This window comes from Etheostoma cragini, chromosome 21 (genome assembly GCF_013103735.1).
Source record: "Etheostoma cragini isolate CJK2018 chromosome 21, CSU_Ecrag_1.0, whole genome shotgun sequence".
In the NCBI taxonomy this organism is placed as follows: Eukaryota; Metazoa; Chordata; class Actinopteri; order Perciformes; family Percidae; genus Etheostoma; species Etheostoma cragini.
Window position 1 is genome coordinate 4,264,317 of NC_048427.1, and position 17,721 is coordinate 4,282,037.

At 40.9% G+C, this 17,721-nt stretch overlaps 1 protein-coding gene across 5 annotated transcripts in view; it reads right to left on the reverse strand.

Moving 5' to 3' along the window:
• Positions 1 to 17,721, reverse strand: part of sdk2b (sidekick cell adhesion molecule 2b) — a 252,146-nt gene that overhangs the window by 5,685 nt on the left and 228,740 nt on the right. For 2 of the 5 annotated variants that reach the window (XM_034859903.1, XM_034859898.1), the window contains exons 34-44: positions 16,978 to 17,034; positions 16,247 to 16,348; positions 15,851 to 15,966; positions 15,293 to 15,479; positions 12,900 to 13,037; positions 12,341 to 12,550; positions 12,125 to 12,250; positions 11,022 to 11,186; positions 10,740 to 10,880; positions 8,777 to 8,936; positions 4,060 to 4,189 (exon numbers count right to left, since the gene is read on the reverse strand). In XM_034859903.1, coding sequence (XP_034715794.1) covers positions 4,060 to 4,189; positions 8,777 to 8,936; positions 10,740 to 10,880; positions 11,022 to 11,186; positions 12,125 to 12,250; positions 12,341 to 12,550; positions 12,900 to 13,037; positions 15,293 to 15,479; positions 15,851 to 15,966; positions 16,247 to 16,348; positions 16,978 to 17,034 — 1,532 coding nt within the window. The remainder of the gene's footprint in view (positions 1 to 4,059; positions 4,190 to 8,776; positions 8,937 to 10,739; positions 10,881 to 11,021; positions 11,187 to 12,124; positions 12,251 to 12,340; positions 12,551 to 12,899; positions 13,038 to 15,292; positions 15,480 to 15,850; positions 15,967 to 16,246; positions 16,349 to 16,977; positions 17,035 to 17,721) is intronic. The other 3 variants (XM_034859904.1, XM_034859902.1, XM_034859899.1) reach the window with 3 other exon arrangements.

The following is a 17,721-nucleotide window of genomic DNA, read 5'->3' on the forward strand; positions in this document are numbered from 1 at the left end:
TTAGGGTTAGGATCACAATAATCATCCTTAAAAAAAAAAAAAAAACGTTTACATTGTTATTCCTCTCAAATAGGACAGTGGGGTGTGAGATGCATGAGTGGCTGCTGTGCTTGTTGTCCATGGTAATTTTGTTAGCCTGTTGTAAACACTTGAGGCCAACCAGTGTTGAAAAGCATTTCAGTCATGCCAGAGTGTTTAGCAACACAACACAATAACAAGATCCATTCACAGCAGACCAACACGACATGCTGAGCCACTTCAAGTTGTATTACCTCACGCAAAAAGAATTAACACTGCACTGAGATGAAACACCACTCCAGTGTGTGTGTGTGTTTGTGTGTGTGTGTGTGTGTGTGTGTGTGTGTGTGTGTGTGTGTGTGTGTGTGTGTGTGTGTGTGTGTGTGTGGTAGTGGGGAAAAGCCAGTGCAAAATGAATTTCGTCCTACCCCTGTCTGCAGGTGAAGTCTGGACAACCGATGTTCTGACTCTTGAAATTTTCTATGTACAAGTATAAAGCAATACGTCCCACTTTTTGCTTCATCACCAGTCTTCAACAGAAATAACCCAAGGACCGAATTGAGGAACCTACAGAAGAGATGCTTGACAATTTGCCTCTGGGACAGCGCGGCCCGTGAAACAGCTCCTTACTTCAGCTCACTACGAGCAAATTACTAAAGCTGAATGCTGTGAGGAACCAGGCTGAAGGTATAAAATGCAGCATAGCCCCTCAGCCTCAAGGGAACCGCCATCTTCATTATGCACGGACATGTGGAAGACAGACACATACCAGTCTGCCAGTGACAATCATTAAACATTTGTTTCATCGTTATGATGTTAAATTAAGCAGAGAAAGAGATAGAGACATCTATCCAATCAACTGGTGAAACCTCTTGACAGAAGTTTGTTTTATTATCAGAATAATAAAGTTACCCTGCGATCCTGTTTACAAAATTGCTAACATCATAGGACGGAGAACAATGCGGGAGAGCGACAAAAAGGGGAAAATACAACAATGGATGTGCATTTAATGTAGGCCAAAGTTACAATTTGGTGTGGATAAATTGGCCCTTTAGCGGCAAATAAGGCAGGTGTTCGAACAATCTATCTCTTGACCTTTGACCTTTGACCTCAGTCTAGAGAGAGTTCAACTGGAAATGGCATATGCTGTCCTATCAGCGTTTCTTGTATATCTATATTCTTATCTTTAGTCTTTATGCAGATCACCTCATAATTAACGTGTTTCTTTGTACATATCTTTGAATTTTACTTTCCTTTGGTTTATATAATGGCATGAAACTGAAATTACAATCTCCTGGCAAGCATGGCCCCCATCCCCCCAAATTTGTTGCATACCCCAATATACGACAGAGTGGGCCAGTTCTTTGTCCTCCAGTTATGGATTATTGCATCGAGGAGGGGGAGAAAGAGGGGGCTGTCTATGTCACTCTTATTAATGAAGTGAACACAGCAGGAGTCCCCAGAGACAAAGGCAGTATATGTGGGGCTTGAGGGGGACTAAAAAGTCCACAAACATTCACAGTACAAACATGTTTGTGGGATTTCAGCAATCTCTGTCAAAAAAGAAAAAGAAAAAAATTAAAGTGGAGGAAAAACAGCATTAGGGATGTTTAGCATACTGAAATGCCTGCTGCATCATGGTACAGTTGCATTTTGTCATCATCAAGACAGGGATGTAGGCCTCTTTAACAGCTGCAATCCTCTCTTAACTGCTTAATGTATGTTGCTTCAATAACAACAACGGTAATCAAGGGATTTGTGATTTTGTTGGGCATTAGTGCTGTCTCAGACTGGTGTACTTTGATGAGAGTATTGCGAGCATGTGCCTTCCTTGCATTTCCCTACTATTCTTTTGTTTTTCTTTAATTTGTCACCCGTCTGTAGTTTAAGACTAAGTGAGGCTAGTTTTCCTCTCACAATCTGTCACGTACACCTTAACGTTATTAAAAACAAAATGTAATTTATTTGCAGTCATAATTGTCCTTTAATCTGGGTTATGACATCATATTTCAGACTGGGCCAGTAAAAACAAAGTGCTGCGTTGTCACGAGAGACAATCCCAACATTTCAGAAAGTATTCTCAGTTGAGCCCCAGCCAAAAAAGCAACAGTAGCCAGAGAGACAGGGAGTGGGATGGTGGAAACGGGTGAGACAGAGAGAGGCAGAAACAAAGGAAAGAGAGAGAAAGCATGTAACAGAAAGCAGTAACAGACATTTTCATACATTTCCCACAGAATGCTACTCTCCAGGGAGAGCATGATCTACAATCCATCTCTCACTCAGACACTGTATCTTTGACTGGTTTTGGCCCTAAATGACACACAATGAAGAGTGCCACGGAGACAACCTTGCAAAATGGGAAAGCCTATACTCTAAAGGAAAATAGACAATAGGGAACTACCAGCAGGGGAGCAGAGCAGTAATGGTAGCCTTGTTGCCTTGCCAAGTCAATGTTAGCTCCTTCAAATCCCCTCTTGAGGAGGAGTACAAAATTCAACTTATACCTGCTGGTGGAGCCCCTGGGGATTAAAGAGGACAGACAGCACAATGTCGCACTGATAGCACAGGGTTATCCGCTCGATAAAACTTCAAAGAGCATTCCTGGATTTTTCTGAAGCACCATTGGGTGCTGATATGGTGGCCTGTCAGGGGCATGGCAGAGGAGCCCTAGGGAAACAGGCAGGGCTCTGTGTGGTGTAGCCCAACGACGCCCACGCCAGCCCCTTGAATGTGCAGTTATGGCATTAAGGCCATGTTTGACAATACACAAGTGTGAACGGTAGATATGTCAGAGAGGTGGTGAAATGACGAAATGATTCATTTGAGGGGATGTTATCGTGCTGTGAAAGGTCCTGTCTGTAACGATTCATTGTAGGGATATTTTCATTTGATCTGGAAATAGGACTAAGGCCCCGATAAGACCAGGTGGGGAGAGATTTCTGGCTGCGGAATTCACACTAGGGAGGTATCTAGCTGAGAGATGTTCCAAGATAATTTGAGAAATGCCTAGAGGGAGGATTTTGTAAATAAAAGAGAACAGCAAGGGAACCCAAACCACAGAGAGCCGGGGAAGAAGGCGACATAAACAAAAACAGAAAGAACATATGCATATAGGACATTTCAATTCAGATAAAAGAGCATGTGAGAAATACGGCAAATCCCAGAATTAAATTGACTAAAGTCAGGAAATCATAGACATGACGGTGGGCGGCACACAGCCTGATCAATGGAAGAATTGAGAGGGACAGAGATAAAGTCACAATGTATCGATTGGACCCACTCAGTGGGCAAAGGCAGTTTGGTTCAGCACACAGCAAACAGCACATCTTACACATTCTAGCAATACTTGTCTATCTATCAGTGCTGACAGTGTCTGCTTAGAGCAGTTCAAGTCATGAGATTCAAAACTATGATTTTTGAATACATACACCACTAATAAGGCTAGGCTCCGCCTCATAATTGTGAATGAATGGCCAATACAATATTTAAGTTTTCCTCAGAGAGGATTTTTACTGACCTGCTTTACACAGAATTTAGTATGAAAGTTGGATAGGCTGCTTGGCTGGAGTAGTAACTTCCAATAACTATCTCAAAAATAAACTTTGCAGGGTGCATGTGCCCTCAGCATCTTACATAACAAGAGCTGTGGCTGAGTGCAGTGGCCTGTATCCCAGGTGGATGTTAGCAGAGCGACATTCTCCACAGGTCACTGCCTGGTCTAAAAACTGCTTTGCCGCCAGTGAGCAGAGTCATTAATCTATCACCCCTGCTTGTGCATTACTGTTGCTTGATCTTATGAAATCTGCAGGCCAAATGCATTTAGGTGAATGACAGAGAAAGGACACAATGTGGACAGGATGAATTGATACAAAACACAGTACAGCTGGTAATGCAAAGCTGAATTCCCGAGGAATTCAAGGAAACATTGGTGTGCACACACAGGTACAAACAAGAAACATATACAGACTAAATGCAGACAGACGAGGAACACTTTACAAACACAGACCATAGATTATATAAAAAGCAGAGTTGCTACTGTACCTGTGAGTCTGAGATTTCTGAGGGCTTTTCAGTCAGGCTGCTGCTCTCTGCAGGGATCAGGTCATTGTACTTTGTGCTGACATCCTCGTCTGAATAGTTAAGACTGCCTGGGCTGGGCCTGGGAGGAGATCTGGGCAAAGATAAAGAAAGAATACAGAATATTTTAGTTGGTTGTTGTCCTTAACCAGATTGTTTTTTTGACCCTTACATTGTTCTTGTTTACCATTTAAAATCAATTAGAAATTGAAAGGATAATTCCAGTTTATTACAGCTTGGGTCTTTTTAAAACAACAAAATAGTTGAACCAGACTAAACTTTTTCTGCAACGCTGCTGTGGTCAATCATATGAGTGCAAACTGTTTGTAACTTTATTGCCATATTTCTACTCTTCCCTTTACGTAAAATCCTGTCTCTTAGTCTTAAAAACTGGCATCCATGTCAGAAGCATTCACATTCACAGATCTGTTACTCAAATTGGACTTCCTGGATACTATTTGGTATGTTGTCTCACAACACACGCCCCCACAAACGCAGCCCCTTGACTTCACACCCACGCTCTAACTGCTTGTGTTTATGCTCCTTTGTTGTATTAACGTTGCTGTGTACTTGGATCTCAGTTTGGGGATTACAATGCTATCATAACCAATAGAAACTATGGTCAAAGTTATGCAAATAAGACCCATGTGTTTCAAAAACTATTTATTTATACATTTTATATTAAAGCAGTTTCTGACAAACAAGCCAATTAAGCTAAACGATGACTTTAGTACACCCTCAGCCTTGCTTGAGTCTGAGACAGTAAGCGCTTCATCTCAGGTTCAAAGGTCTGTCTGAGTGTGAAGGAGTTCAGCTGGATGACAAACATGGGACACTCATGAGATGGCTCCCTACATCCAGCCTCTCCAGGAATGAATAATTTCCCCTGATTCAGTCCTCACTGTGGGCTGTGGAATGCTAAAGCACTGGAATCTTGTGACTAAATTATAAACTGAAATATTGCGCTACTCACTGGGTCATCATGCAAATGGCAGCCTCAGGCTTTGCTCTGGCAAATGTTATCAGAACTTACGTGAATGATTGCACAGATTAAAGATTCAGTAGCTTCCTGCGGCTCTCAAATATGTCATTCAGATGTATGTTTAAAGAGTGTAAGCGATAGGACTGAAAGAGGTTCATTGAAGAGGTAGTGAGAATAGGGTCGAGGAGTTATGTTGAGTAAACCTAAAAGCTGAAAGAAAAAATGAAGGCATAGAAAGGAGAAATACTTGAAAAGAAACATTTCCTAAAATGGTGTGCTCTTGTCAGGGGTCCTTTAAGTAAATATGTGAGGGAAAAAAGCTCTAGGTGGCTAAGCTCCTCCATACTTTCCACTGTCGCCGGTCCTGCTAAACAAACACACATCTGTTCTGCTGATTGGTGCTGGTTTGGCTGAGACTACTGGGACATACTGACTCCGGTTCACTTTCAGGGCCCGAGTGTCGGCCGCCAGTCGCGGCTTTAGCGCACACACACACACACACACACACACACCTACCACACACACCTACCACACACACACACACACACACACACACACACACACACACACACACACACACACAACCACTTCGCACGTCGAAACCACATTAGCATTTTCCAAAATAAATGTAAGTTGAAGGCATTTAAAAAATGTTGTGGGTAAATTCCAATAGTTTGCAAAAGCATTTGGTATTTAGAGTGTGGTGTGGACAAACTGTAAAGCTCCCCAGGGAAATCACATAGCAAGCTGTAATTCATTTACTCTCAGAGTAATATTAAACTAGAGTTAATTCACTTAACTTGAGTGGAGGAGTGAAACGTGTACATCAGAGAGCTGTTAAATATGCAATGTAGTACAGGTCTGTTGATTTCTGGGATCTTTATGTGTGTGTTTGAGGAGGTTCAAGATTCTCAGTCTATGCAGACATGTGATTTGCTGACTTAGCTTGCAATATGGACACTCATTTCTTTAGATGCCTATTTATCTTGTAAGGTGTAGGAGAATAATGGAGCAGAGAGTGAATATTTATTTTGTACATTGAAAATAGATTCTTAAAAAAAAAGGCAAAAGAGAAGCCCAAGTAGACAAAGGGAAAAAAATTAAAAGCATAATGAAAATCAGTTGGCAATATTGACTACTTGGCAACCAGATGGGCCAGCTGTGCTATGTAAGATGAAATTGATAGATGACATTTATGTGTACAAGAACATGCAGATTGGTATATGTGTATTAATGTACATACAGTTTTGGTCATACATGGTATGCATATCTCTCCTGTCCTGCCAAAGGTATAAATGTAGATGCGGACTGGGCTTCACTGTATTAAGAACATCATTACTTTACTTTTTTCTCTAATCTATTATAATTGTTTTACTATTATAATTTATTTTATGATTGTAATTTGCACTATTATACATACAGCTGTTATGTTATGAATGCAAGTTAATTAAAGACAATAAAAAATTCAAAATGTTTGACATTTTTAAACAGTAGTTAAGTCTGTTGACTAATATCGACAAAGGCATTACGAGTACTTTACAGTGATTGCCTAATCTAACGGGTGCCAGATCGTCTTTATAGCGAGTTAAAAACACCATTTACAGTATTTTTAAGTAATGGCCATGTAAAATGTCCCCAGAGATCCAATTTTCTAAGATGCAGTCCAAAACATTACAACAAAGTTTTTATCAAAGCTCTGAATTCCAGTCTGCACTTATTCCCAAAAGGATGATCCAGTGAAGCTTTTAACTTCAATTTCTCAGCAGTCCTTACAACACAGCCAACCAAAGAGCTGGAGCCCACTGAGACATTATGATAAACTGCCTGTTTAAAAACATTGAGGAAGCTCAGCCCACTTTCACCTCTTCTCCTTGACTCTCATACACCACTGAGTGAGGTGTGAATTATTTATCAGTTCTCTCACTTGGATAAAGAAGGGTCCACTTAATCCTCTCGCAGCAATATTCAGTCAGCAGTATGTCGGGTAAGGAGAGAGAACCAGGGGGTGAAATCAAATCTGCCCCCAGTCTATACTCATTACCAGGCTCTCCTCTTGCTACAATCGCCTGTAGGGACTCATTACAATGTCTGAAGTGTTCAAGAGCTTTGTCACTCAAGAGTGTTTAAAACCATGTTAATCTACACTGAATTACTTTACCAAGACCTTCTTAAACCCCAAACCAGTGTGTGAAAGTGTGTCAAACTATTGAAAGAGAATGATACAAAGCCATACATGAATGATGTTTTTAACCTATTTTAATCATAACTACAGTTAAATATTGATCTTCTGAATGTTGAAGCTCAACCACAAAACATATTTACACTTCTGTGTGTGAGTCCAAGCAGGCGTTTATGTGCTGTCAGGATGGCTTTGGACTGCTAATTTCTTAAATAAACTGTAGTATTACATTACAATTGTGGATTTATTTATTTTAACCAGAATCGAAGATGTGCTGTGGAACAGACAGTTAAAGTGTAAGTAGAACTGTAGGTAAGTGTTACTGTTCTTAGCTTCAAATTTAACCTTCTTACAGGCCAAAAAGGCACATTGACTATATAAGTAGTGACATAATAAGCTGTCACTCAAAGTGAGCTGCATTGGCTTTCCTGTGACAGTGGTTGAATTTACTGTCAGGCATTTTTGTCTTTTTGTTAAACGTTGGACATAACCATCTCCAAACAGAGACAATATCTGTATCCAAAATCAAACATGAATGGCTTTTGCTTTCTGACACAGCTCTGAATTAGAATGGATACAGTGGGATTAAAATCGTTTGATTTTTGATCCTGGTATCAGGCAGAGGACTTGGTATTTTGAGACCGGAGACCAAGATGTTGCATTAATCTATAATCGGGGGCTCAGGTGTTGGGATTTGGGTTCTTCCTCTGTGTGCTGAGTTCAAAGAGTGCTGAGTCTGAAAGTACATCTGTGCATTCTTTCACTCCCAGCTTTCCCCTTCAAGCCCAGAGACATAATAGGAACCTGCCTGGAAGCTCCTCAAACAACTGGAGCTGCTTTGATCTGTCCTCAAGGCCACGCTCACATACAGATGCACTCACCCCGAATTTTTCACACATTCTCATACACAAAACAATGTTCTTTTCACAATATGGACATGCAGACTCGTGCACCTATGCACACAGAGAGGGGGCAAATTTCTTTCAAATTTTACATTGGAGAGCACCTGTCGCCCCCCAAATCACATCTCCCAGTCAGTAACACAACATAGTGCTTTGATATCCAGATGAAATGCAGTCACTGTTGACAAACTTCAACAACATGACTGAAGCTTTCTCAAAATCCACCTCTTGCAGAAACAGATATTAATGATCACAAAGTGTACAGTCAAATCCAAAACAGGACTAATGACTTGGTCCCTGCTGTGTTCTTAGCACAGGTTTCAATCAGATTGATTGGCTTTAAACAAGGTTAGGGTCTCAGCATGCTGCGTGTCCTACAGCTGGGATTCACATAAATACAGAAGTTCCTTCAAAGGGAATCCGTAGTGAGTTTTTTTATAGGCTGGCTTTAAAAGCTGGAAGGCTGGCTTTTAGTGCAAGTTGTCAGAGAGAAGAGGTGAAAATGTTTATAGGCGTGAAGTGAAGATTCCACAGATAACCAGATTATCTTACCATATGGTTATTTTATTTCAACTTTAAATTGAGCTTCTAGTTTGAATAGCTGTGGGGATCACTGACCTGGTGTAGACGCCGTTCTTTCGGCAGAAAGAGTTCTTCACAGAGAGCCTTCGGTTGTTGAGTTCCAGAGCGGGGAAACGGCCTTCATCCAGGCTGATCATGTCTCCATGGGTCAGAGCGTTACAGTTGGAGTTGTTACCTGGACACACGTGCAGAGACACTGTGTGACCACAGGTCAGATGGACAGGCAAGTTAGTGTACGGGAGGGTGAATGGAACTAAACAATGACATTTGTTAGTGTGTGAGTGAGTGAACAAAATAAGGAAGGACGAAAATAAGACAGACGGTTTTTAGGGCACGGCTCAAGTCCTAGAGGGCAAGTTCTCCACAAGGAAATTATAGTCAATGTCAATTGTTTGTCTTTCAGTTCTTAAAATGCTGACCGTTGATAATAACATGGCTTTTGGATATTTTACTTTATAAAGTTGTGTATAGTGTTAATTTGCATAGCTTTAAATACACAGGGTGAAACAAGGTGTGTGGCTAGGTGCTCTCTATGCCGCTGCAAAATAGCCTCACGAAGGACCTAGTTTTGGTGGAATGGTCGTTTTAGTCGTGCAACAGAAAAGTCAGATTGGAAAAATAGTCTAGCTAGCTGACTGCATTTACCCTGCAGAGATCTGAGAAAAGCTTCACCATGGTCCTTGTAAATCAACCAGAGTTTAAAATTCCAACACAGAGAAAGCCCAAGGAAACGGGTTTCCGGTCTAAATCCCAGCAGCCGCAATCCCAGAAGTGGAAGTTCGAGGATATGGACTATGTCTGACTGAACTCCAAATCTAAAGTCTTATCGCTGCAGCTTATTATACTGTCTTCATAAAAAAAAAACATTGACGAAACAGGAACTTTCACAATGAGGTTAATAATACAAAAAAATGTGATTCTGAAGCAATAATGTTTCTTTAAAGTTTCAAATAAACCACAGGTATGTACCGCAATGAAAAACTTTACAGGTTACACAGTAAATAAAAAAAAAACACAAAATCAAGAAACGTTATCAAAGCTCTAATGACAAAAGACATTTCCTATAAAATACAATATCACAAATTAATGAGTGTAAATGACACGTATAAGAGTATGTGAATGTTTCTGTGAGTATATGTAAACTTATAGAAATGAAACGCCTGCACAAAATATTTCAGAATTTGATTAATGAGTGGGCCTCCCTGTGTAAATGATGTCTGTGGATCACACATGAATGGGCAATAACACAACTATTTTGCATCAACTCCCAAGTGTCCCTCGTGATTAATCAAACCGCCAACACTATAAACTGAGAGTGACAGACTTGCCATGCTGCTCTACACTACATTCATGTTTGGAGGCTGGCTTTGCTTGCAATGCTACAGGTTTTCACACTTTCAGCCAGGACCTCCGTGGTTGCTCCAGGGCTACTTGAGGTCAGTTAATAGTTACGCAAACACACAGAAAAAGAAATAACACTGGGAAGGTCCAGTAGCCTGGGCCAGATTCCTAGAGGGGAATATGGAGGCTTTGAGAGCGTCTTTGTGTTAGAGTAAGAAGGAACCCCTTGTTTTTCCTCTGTCAGTCAGAAAGATGGGCAATGACCCGCGGGGACCCCCTCCCCTCCCCTGCCTGGCAGCTAAACAGCTATGGCAGAACTGCTGAGCCGAGGGAAATATCCGCTGATGTCAGAGCTGCACTGAATGGACAAGTATGCCCCCCTACTCCTGCCTCTCTAATTCTCTCCTCTGCTTTTTTTCTCCTGCTACTCCTCAATTATTTGATTCATGCTAAATTAGAATATACCCTTTCCAAATAAGTTCGCCGCTCAGTATTTGAAAACTGCAAATCATTAAATAACCTTATAAAGTGGAGACTCTTTTATAAGAAAAAGTCAAGTCATCAGATTCTTTGCCCTCCGTGCGACTGGGTTTGAAAGTAAAAGACTACTATATCAGTTAGATGTCTAGTCAGAAACTCTCCACTTAATTGTACTCACCTGATTCAGATTTCTTGGCATACTTCTTGCTCTGTCCTCTTATAATGAGGATGAAAACCAGCAGCAGGATGAAGATGAGCCCAACCAAAGCCACCACAACCAGGAACCACCACTCCTCGTAGAAGGGTGCCACTTTTTGTGCTAGACAAAAAACGTAACAATTGGAATTCATGGTTGTTAAAAACAACTTGCTATTTTTCTGTGATGTCTGAATAACCTTAAAAACTTCAACTTAGTCTGAAAATTGAAAATGATATCAAAAATAAATAAATGAAAGCTCACCAGAGATAGAAGGAGAAGGTAGACTTGGGGAGCCATAGCCGTAGTCATTCACTCCAATTACCCTAAAGTCATAACTGACCCCTTGCTTCAGGATATCCATGTTGAACGTGTGTGATGATACTTCCTTAGGGATGTCCTTGATTAGGATATCCCACAATCCCTCATCTGTAATGGAGTTTAAGTTGTAAATTTGGGTGAGTAATGGTCTGACGAGAAAAAGAAACTTGTAAAGCATTTAAACAACGTCAATATGTCTTTGTTAACAGGTTGTTTATTTTGTTTGACATTAGGCTCCAGTCCGGCTGGCAGCTCACAAGGGTAATTCATAATTCCTACAAATATTACACAATCCATCAATTTCTCTGCTCCCGTAAAATTTACAGCAACCAAATCTACATTATGAGACGTTGTACAGCCATATTTCAAATTAAGCAATGTTGCTTGCTTAGGAAATCTTGCCAGAGACCATTTATTACACATCGCTGCTTGTAAACATCAATGTAAGTTTGACTGTTTTAATGGCACACACAAACACAAACAAGCACCGAAGTTCATCTGTCACGTTCCTGAACTCTGGCAAAAGTTAGAAAAGCTGACGTAATTTGATTTGAAGACAAAAACAACTCTTTAAGTAATATGATACTGCAGAGAGTTATGGCCCCTGGCATATGGATTTGAGAAGATGAAGGTGGAGTGGGTTGTGTGAGGTTGGTTTAACAATCTTCCTCGTCCCCTCGGCATTAACCTCACGCTATATTTTAATGACAACAGTTTTGCTAATCCTTCTTAAAATCTAGGTAATACTTGTTAGGTTAGGTCTAGAAAGTGTAAAAGTCTAAAAGTGGAGAAACACATCCATTCGCGTGAGTCACCTACCATCCTTCACCTTCTTAACCCTGCCACGGCCTGTCAATCACAACTGAAACCTGAAGCCAATTGTTTCAACTGCAGCGCCACGATCAATAAGCCATTAAAGTACCAGTGAGACAGACTCTGGGGCAGCAGATGTTGACACTTTACACCACTTTCCTTAATCTAAGTATTATAGAGGCAAAAAATCATGACTGAAGTGGTGATTATCTGTGCCCTTATGTGGCACAAACCTGAAGGTCTGGCCTCGATCACGTAGCGTGTGATGGGAGCACGTCCTGGGTCCCCACTGGTCCAGTGGATTGTCAGGGCCGAACCATAGCGTGTTATAAAGGGTTCTCCGGGGGCTCCTGGGGCTCCTAAAGAGAATTATTATGTGTTGAAGTGAAGTATTCAAAAAGAAAATTAAAAATGTTCCAACATTCTTAAACAAAACTCAGGGCCACTACCTTCTCCAGGGCCGGTGGTAATGTTGGCCTCCACCTCGGGCCCGTACATAAAAGTCTTGGCCCTGATGCGGAAGTTGTAGGTGATGCCGTCAGACAAATCCTTGAGCTTCAACCAAAGAGGGCCGCTCCCTTTAACATCCACTGTGACTGTCTTACTGACGCCTGGGGGGGAGGGGGAGTGAAGACAGTCGGCACAGGCCACTGAAGACTCTAGACAAACGAATCACATTTAGAGCAAGTCTTACACAGGCCAGGTAATATGGGAGCACACTCAACACAGGTAAACATGCAGTAATTAGTAGTGGGAAATCTATTCACATTTTGGCACTTTAGACGTGGATCATTTGTGATGATATTAGAAGATATATACAAAAGGTTGCAATGACATACAAGCTGTTAAGGTCAAGGAGAATTGACCAGGATGATGTGAATTGATCTAAACAAAACAATCCAGCGTAAGTATTGTCCTAATAGATCTTGTTGTGTGCATAAAGCTTTAACAGAAGCCAGCAGACATTTGGAGCAGAGAAAAGTGTAATGGGTAAGAATGACAGCTCACCATCTAGGGGTGTGCAGGGTTCATAGACCAGACGGTAGCCCTCAATTATGCCATTAGGAAAGGTGGGCTCGCCCCAGGACACATTGACCGAGGTGGTGGTCAGCTCACTGAAGTGGATAAAGCTGGGAGCACTGGGAGCTGAAACATTCAGAGGTGAAAGGTTAAATGACGCATGGGAAATAATCTATAAACTAAGTTTGCGTAAGGGATTTGGGAGGTTTTCCAGTGAGAAATCGTTGGACATATGGCGGTAAAAGTGTGCGCATGCGTGAGTAGGGGAGGCCATACAAACTAAAATGTGTCTGCTTGTGGGATAGAGGGCTCATTACGGGGCCTGTAATAACATTTCGATACAACTAAAAGATAACCATATAACAAATGGTCAAGATCATAGATTTATTTTTAAGTGAGTTAGCCTACATAATATTTCCTATATTATAAAGCTGTACAAAATAAGTTTGGACAGATTTTTAAGGGCAATAAGATAACAATAATCAGAATTGAAACAAACACCTTTGATAGCTTATCCTTCTGTAAATGATAATTATTATTACTACTTATATTTTCAGTGGATGTAAAACAGCGGTAACCTAAAAAATAAAACTTGTTGGTCACCACCTTCAGGCAAACAACATAATAACAGTGAAAATATTAACATCTGCGCTACCTCTGGGCTTCGAGTGTTACAGTAGCAGCAGTATTTAAATTTCTAAAATTTTTGTTACTACAGCTCTGCAACTGAACGTTATTGCTGGTCTCAGTGCTTTGCAGGGAGTCTGTGTCCTTCCCCAGCTGCCTTGATTAGGTCAACACCACATTTTAAAATTACGGCAAGTCAAAAGGCTAGACATCACATAAAAATACTAGTTGACCTAGGTCACACTGATTCAACTTCAACAATCCACCTTATTTGTCGCTGAAGGGCAGTTGATTTTGCGGCAGTGAGTGCAACATAGAGCAAACATTAGTCAGAGTAACAGACCCAGCAGCACTGCGTCAATGAATAAACGTAAACATTGGTAGAACAATAAGTACAATAGTTGACTATCCAATCATCCCCGTACAGGAAAGTATGACTAACATAGCATTTTAATCAAGATCAAAATTCTTCAAACAGAAATGTTCAGCAGCAACAACAAGATCAGAGATTAACATATATACAGTTTGACAAGCATAACATACATCAACAGAATTATTTAGCTGATTTAACATAATCAGAGCTCAACATCATCGTACAAGTAGGCCGGAATATTCCCAACACAGCGGAGTGTAGGAGTGTAATGGAATGAATTAATGTTAGTATTTGGTTTGTTTTGACGGAGGGGAATAGAAAGCGGGTGCCCGAGGGTAAGGGTTGACACTAGAGATGAAGAGTTTGGGTGTCATCAGACAGGGTTGGATTTGCCCTCTTCGCCACCTGACAGTAACACTGCTGGACACATTAAATGTTGCTTGTATTCAATATTTTAGCCACTGAATTTTTTTTTCAGAATCCCAATGGCAGTTCTCAGCCTCCAGGCCCCATCACAGCTGAGTGAGCCTGTGACACCACTCTGCTTAAGACCCAGTTTGCCCTGCAGTCTTTAAACTTGTCGAGCAGAAGTTGAGACGCTTGCAAATGACAAAGCCCTTTTGTCTTCTAAGAGAGGGGATCAGTATCATCTGCTTCCTCCTCTAACAACAGTGACCGATAAGAGAAACCAAAACGCTGTCGAACATGCTCTTTTTCTTCCTTTTTACTGGACCAAGTTGCATTATTCAAATGCACCAAAATTATTTTACTCAGGGGTTTAAGAATAAAAGAAATAAAGAGAGAGAGATAAGAAGGAGAGAGTAAGATGGGTAAGGGGATATTTAGTGGTGATGTTTTATATACATAGCGTGCCTGCAGACAGAACGCTTGCTCAAAGTATTTTTTTTATACCATCTACTTTTCAGACAAAACAGAAGATTCAGCAAATGAGTTCAGAGTTGGTTGGATGATTAGGAACTTATGCTCAGTGCGTGGTTCTGCTAACATCGTTTGGCATGCTGACAGCAACGATTAGCATCATCTTTACATCAAATTCTTTCCTCATGGTTGACTCAACCACTTTGAGAACACACTCAGGGTTCTCAAAACTAACACAAGCACATAAATATGACAAATGAATGAACATGGCTGTACGTGCACCAATTTATCTGCTTAAGTCATGTCATCCCGTTACCTCATTTGTCTTTAGCTTGTCTTCTTTTTCACAGTACCGCTCTTTCATGTGTTCATTCATTACATACAAACATATTAGTTTTACTATATTGCTTGCAGTACTCTATTGCAGTAGCATTGACTGTTGCACTCATTCATAGTGAATACATAATTTGAATATTTATTGGTATCTAGTGGTGAGATTTACCTGCTTGTTGAGTCCGTCCCCTCGTTGGTGGGCTGCGGGGTCCGTCCCCAGCTGCATTAAAGGGGGCTACACTGATCATATAGGTGGTGTAACCAGTCAGGTTCTTCAGCTTCACCCCTCCTTCTGGCATGAACAATGTCCGCAGCCGCTCCGTCTCATTCTTACGCTGGAACTCCCAAAAGTAAACCTACATGGAATAAAAGTCATGAACAGATATTAAAGCATATCTGAAGATGCTGTTCAGGGTATACAGATACTTCTTCTTCTATGAAACTCAGTCCCATTTCAAACTCTCTTAAGGGAGGCAGTTTAATTGTACTCCCTGTACATGTTTTCTTGAGCAACAGATTAGGAAAAGAGTGTTTGTTAAAAGAATAACAAATGTGCATTTATGGTGATTGACATCAGTTAATGTAGTTGTAGGGAACCACACACACTTTTAAACATATATGTTAACTGAAAGCAATATTGTTGCCTTGTTGGGAAGTTAGCTCATATACGTGTTGCTTCTGGGCCCAATAGGACATGTTGTTGTTGGCTGGAGAATGTGAATCTGACCTTGTATCCCTGGATGTCTCCATTCTGTGCCTCCACAGGAGGAGGGTCCCATGTCACGTCCAGCTGGGTGGCTGTTGCGGACTGAATAGCCACATTCTGGGGTCCGGCTGTAGGCACTGTTAAAGGCCATCACACAAATGAACCATACAATACAAGACAATGACATTTATCTGTATTATAAGTGACTGTTTTAGTTTCTGGTATTGCTGCTATACTGATAGTATTGATAGGAAGTATTATAGCTAAAAGAAACTAAACTGTTCAACCTAAACCTAAACTATACCAAAATTCTTAGTATGCTTCCAATGGAGAGCACTCCACCACACGGGTCGTGTGAGTGTCAAATCATTTTGCACTAGAGACTGTGTTGTTGTAAATGATAGGAAGAGTACATACCTGCTTCTCCCACAAACACCTCCTGTGGTGGGCTGGTTGGCCCCTCACCCACAGCGTTGTAAACACTCATGCGTATCTCATAGCGCTTGTGTTTACTTAGCTCTGCAGCAGAAGTAAACAAACAGGGATATAACATTAGGAATTACATTTAAAACCAAATTTTGAATTGCGCTTTTTCAAAAGTTTAATCCCCATTTGCTCCCAATTTTGAACCGCCAATATTTCAGGTGCCTTAAACAATTTGTAAAAATCAGTGATGCAATCATGAGGCTAACATCTCTCACTGGCGTCCTATTCATCCTTACAGCCCTGCTACTGGGACTTAAACAGATTTTCTGCTGTGAATCGTTATAATGGTATAAAAATGTGGCCATCTGCTTTTGTATTGCTTATCCAAACAAGCTGACATGAGCAAACCAAGGAGTATGATGGACTATGTAAGCTTGTGTACTCAGTATGCAAGAATGTCTGTAGACGGAGAGCTTTCATTGGCCTCAGTAGAAGTGGGGTTACCTATGTGACGTGAATAAAAGCAGCCAGATATGTGTTAATTTGCTCAGCACTCTGCTTTCCAGTAGGGCACTTGAAACACATGTTGAGATATCTTTTTTCAAAAACCTAATTAGTTTGTGGATACAATCATTGAGCACACATGCATGTGTGTGTGTGTGTGTGTGTGTGTGTGTGTGTGTGTGTGTGTGTTTGTGAGACAGATACATAACAAAACTTACTGTTCAACTCATGCTGGCTCAGAGTTGAATCACTCAGATTCTGGATGCTGTAGGGAGCTGTGGTGGAGAGGTAGAATCGCAAAAGCGATACAAAAAAGAGGTAAACTGAGAGGGAGGTAGTTTAGAGACAATAGTCTTAGTGTCCAAAGTCTAATATTTTCCTAGTTGAAAAGCGCTTCACTATCGTCAAAACCCCCCCACAATCACAGTGATAATTCCTTTGAGAGAGCCCCAGAATGACTCAACAAGAGTTAAATTATAGGCTAAGTTACACAGAGCAGTAGAAACAGAGCGGCTCCTGGGTAAACCTAATACTAGCTTGCAGCTGACAGCTACTGATCACAAGATGAAATGTTTGCTGTGAAGTGTCAAGACCCACGGGAAGATCTAGGGAACAGAGACGGCATGACTGAAAGTTTTCCTCTGACTGAAATAATGGTGCTGCTGACACATAGACTTCACAGGAATAATCAACTGCAACTGGAGTCTCATAAGGGTGTCAAATTCTTACTGAAGTAAAGCAGAGAAAGTTGCATCTTTCCTAATATATCATTGTTGAATACATTTTGAGGTACAAATTCTGTCCATGGTTAATTTCTTAATGTAGCATTTTAAATGACATACTGAACATTTACATTAAGTGCAACCTACCGACCGTTCAAAATGAAAATGTACAGTGGGTACGGAAAGTATTCAGACCCCTTTAAATTTTTCACTCTTTGTTTCATTGCAGCCTTTTTCCAA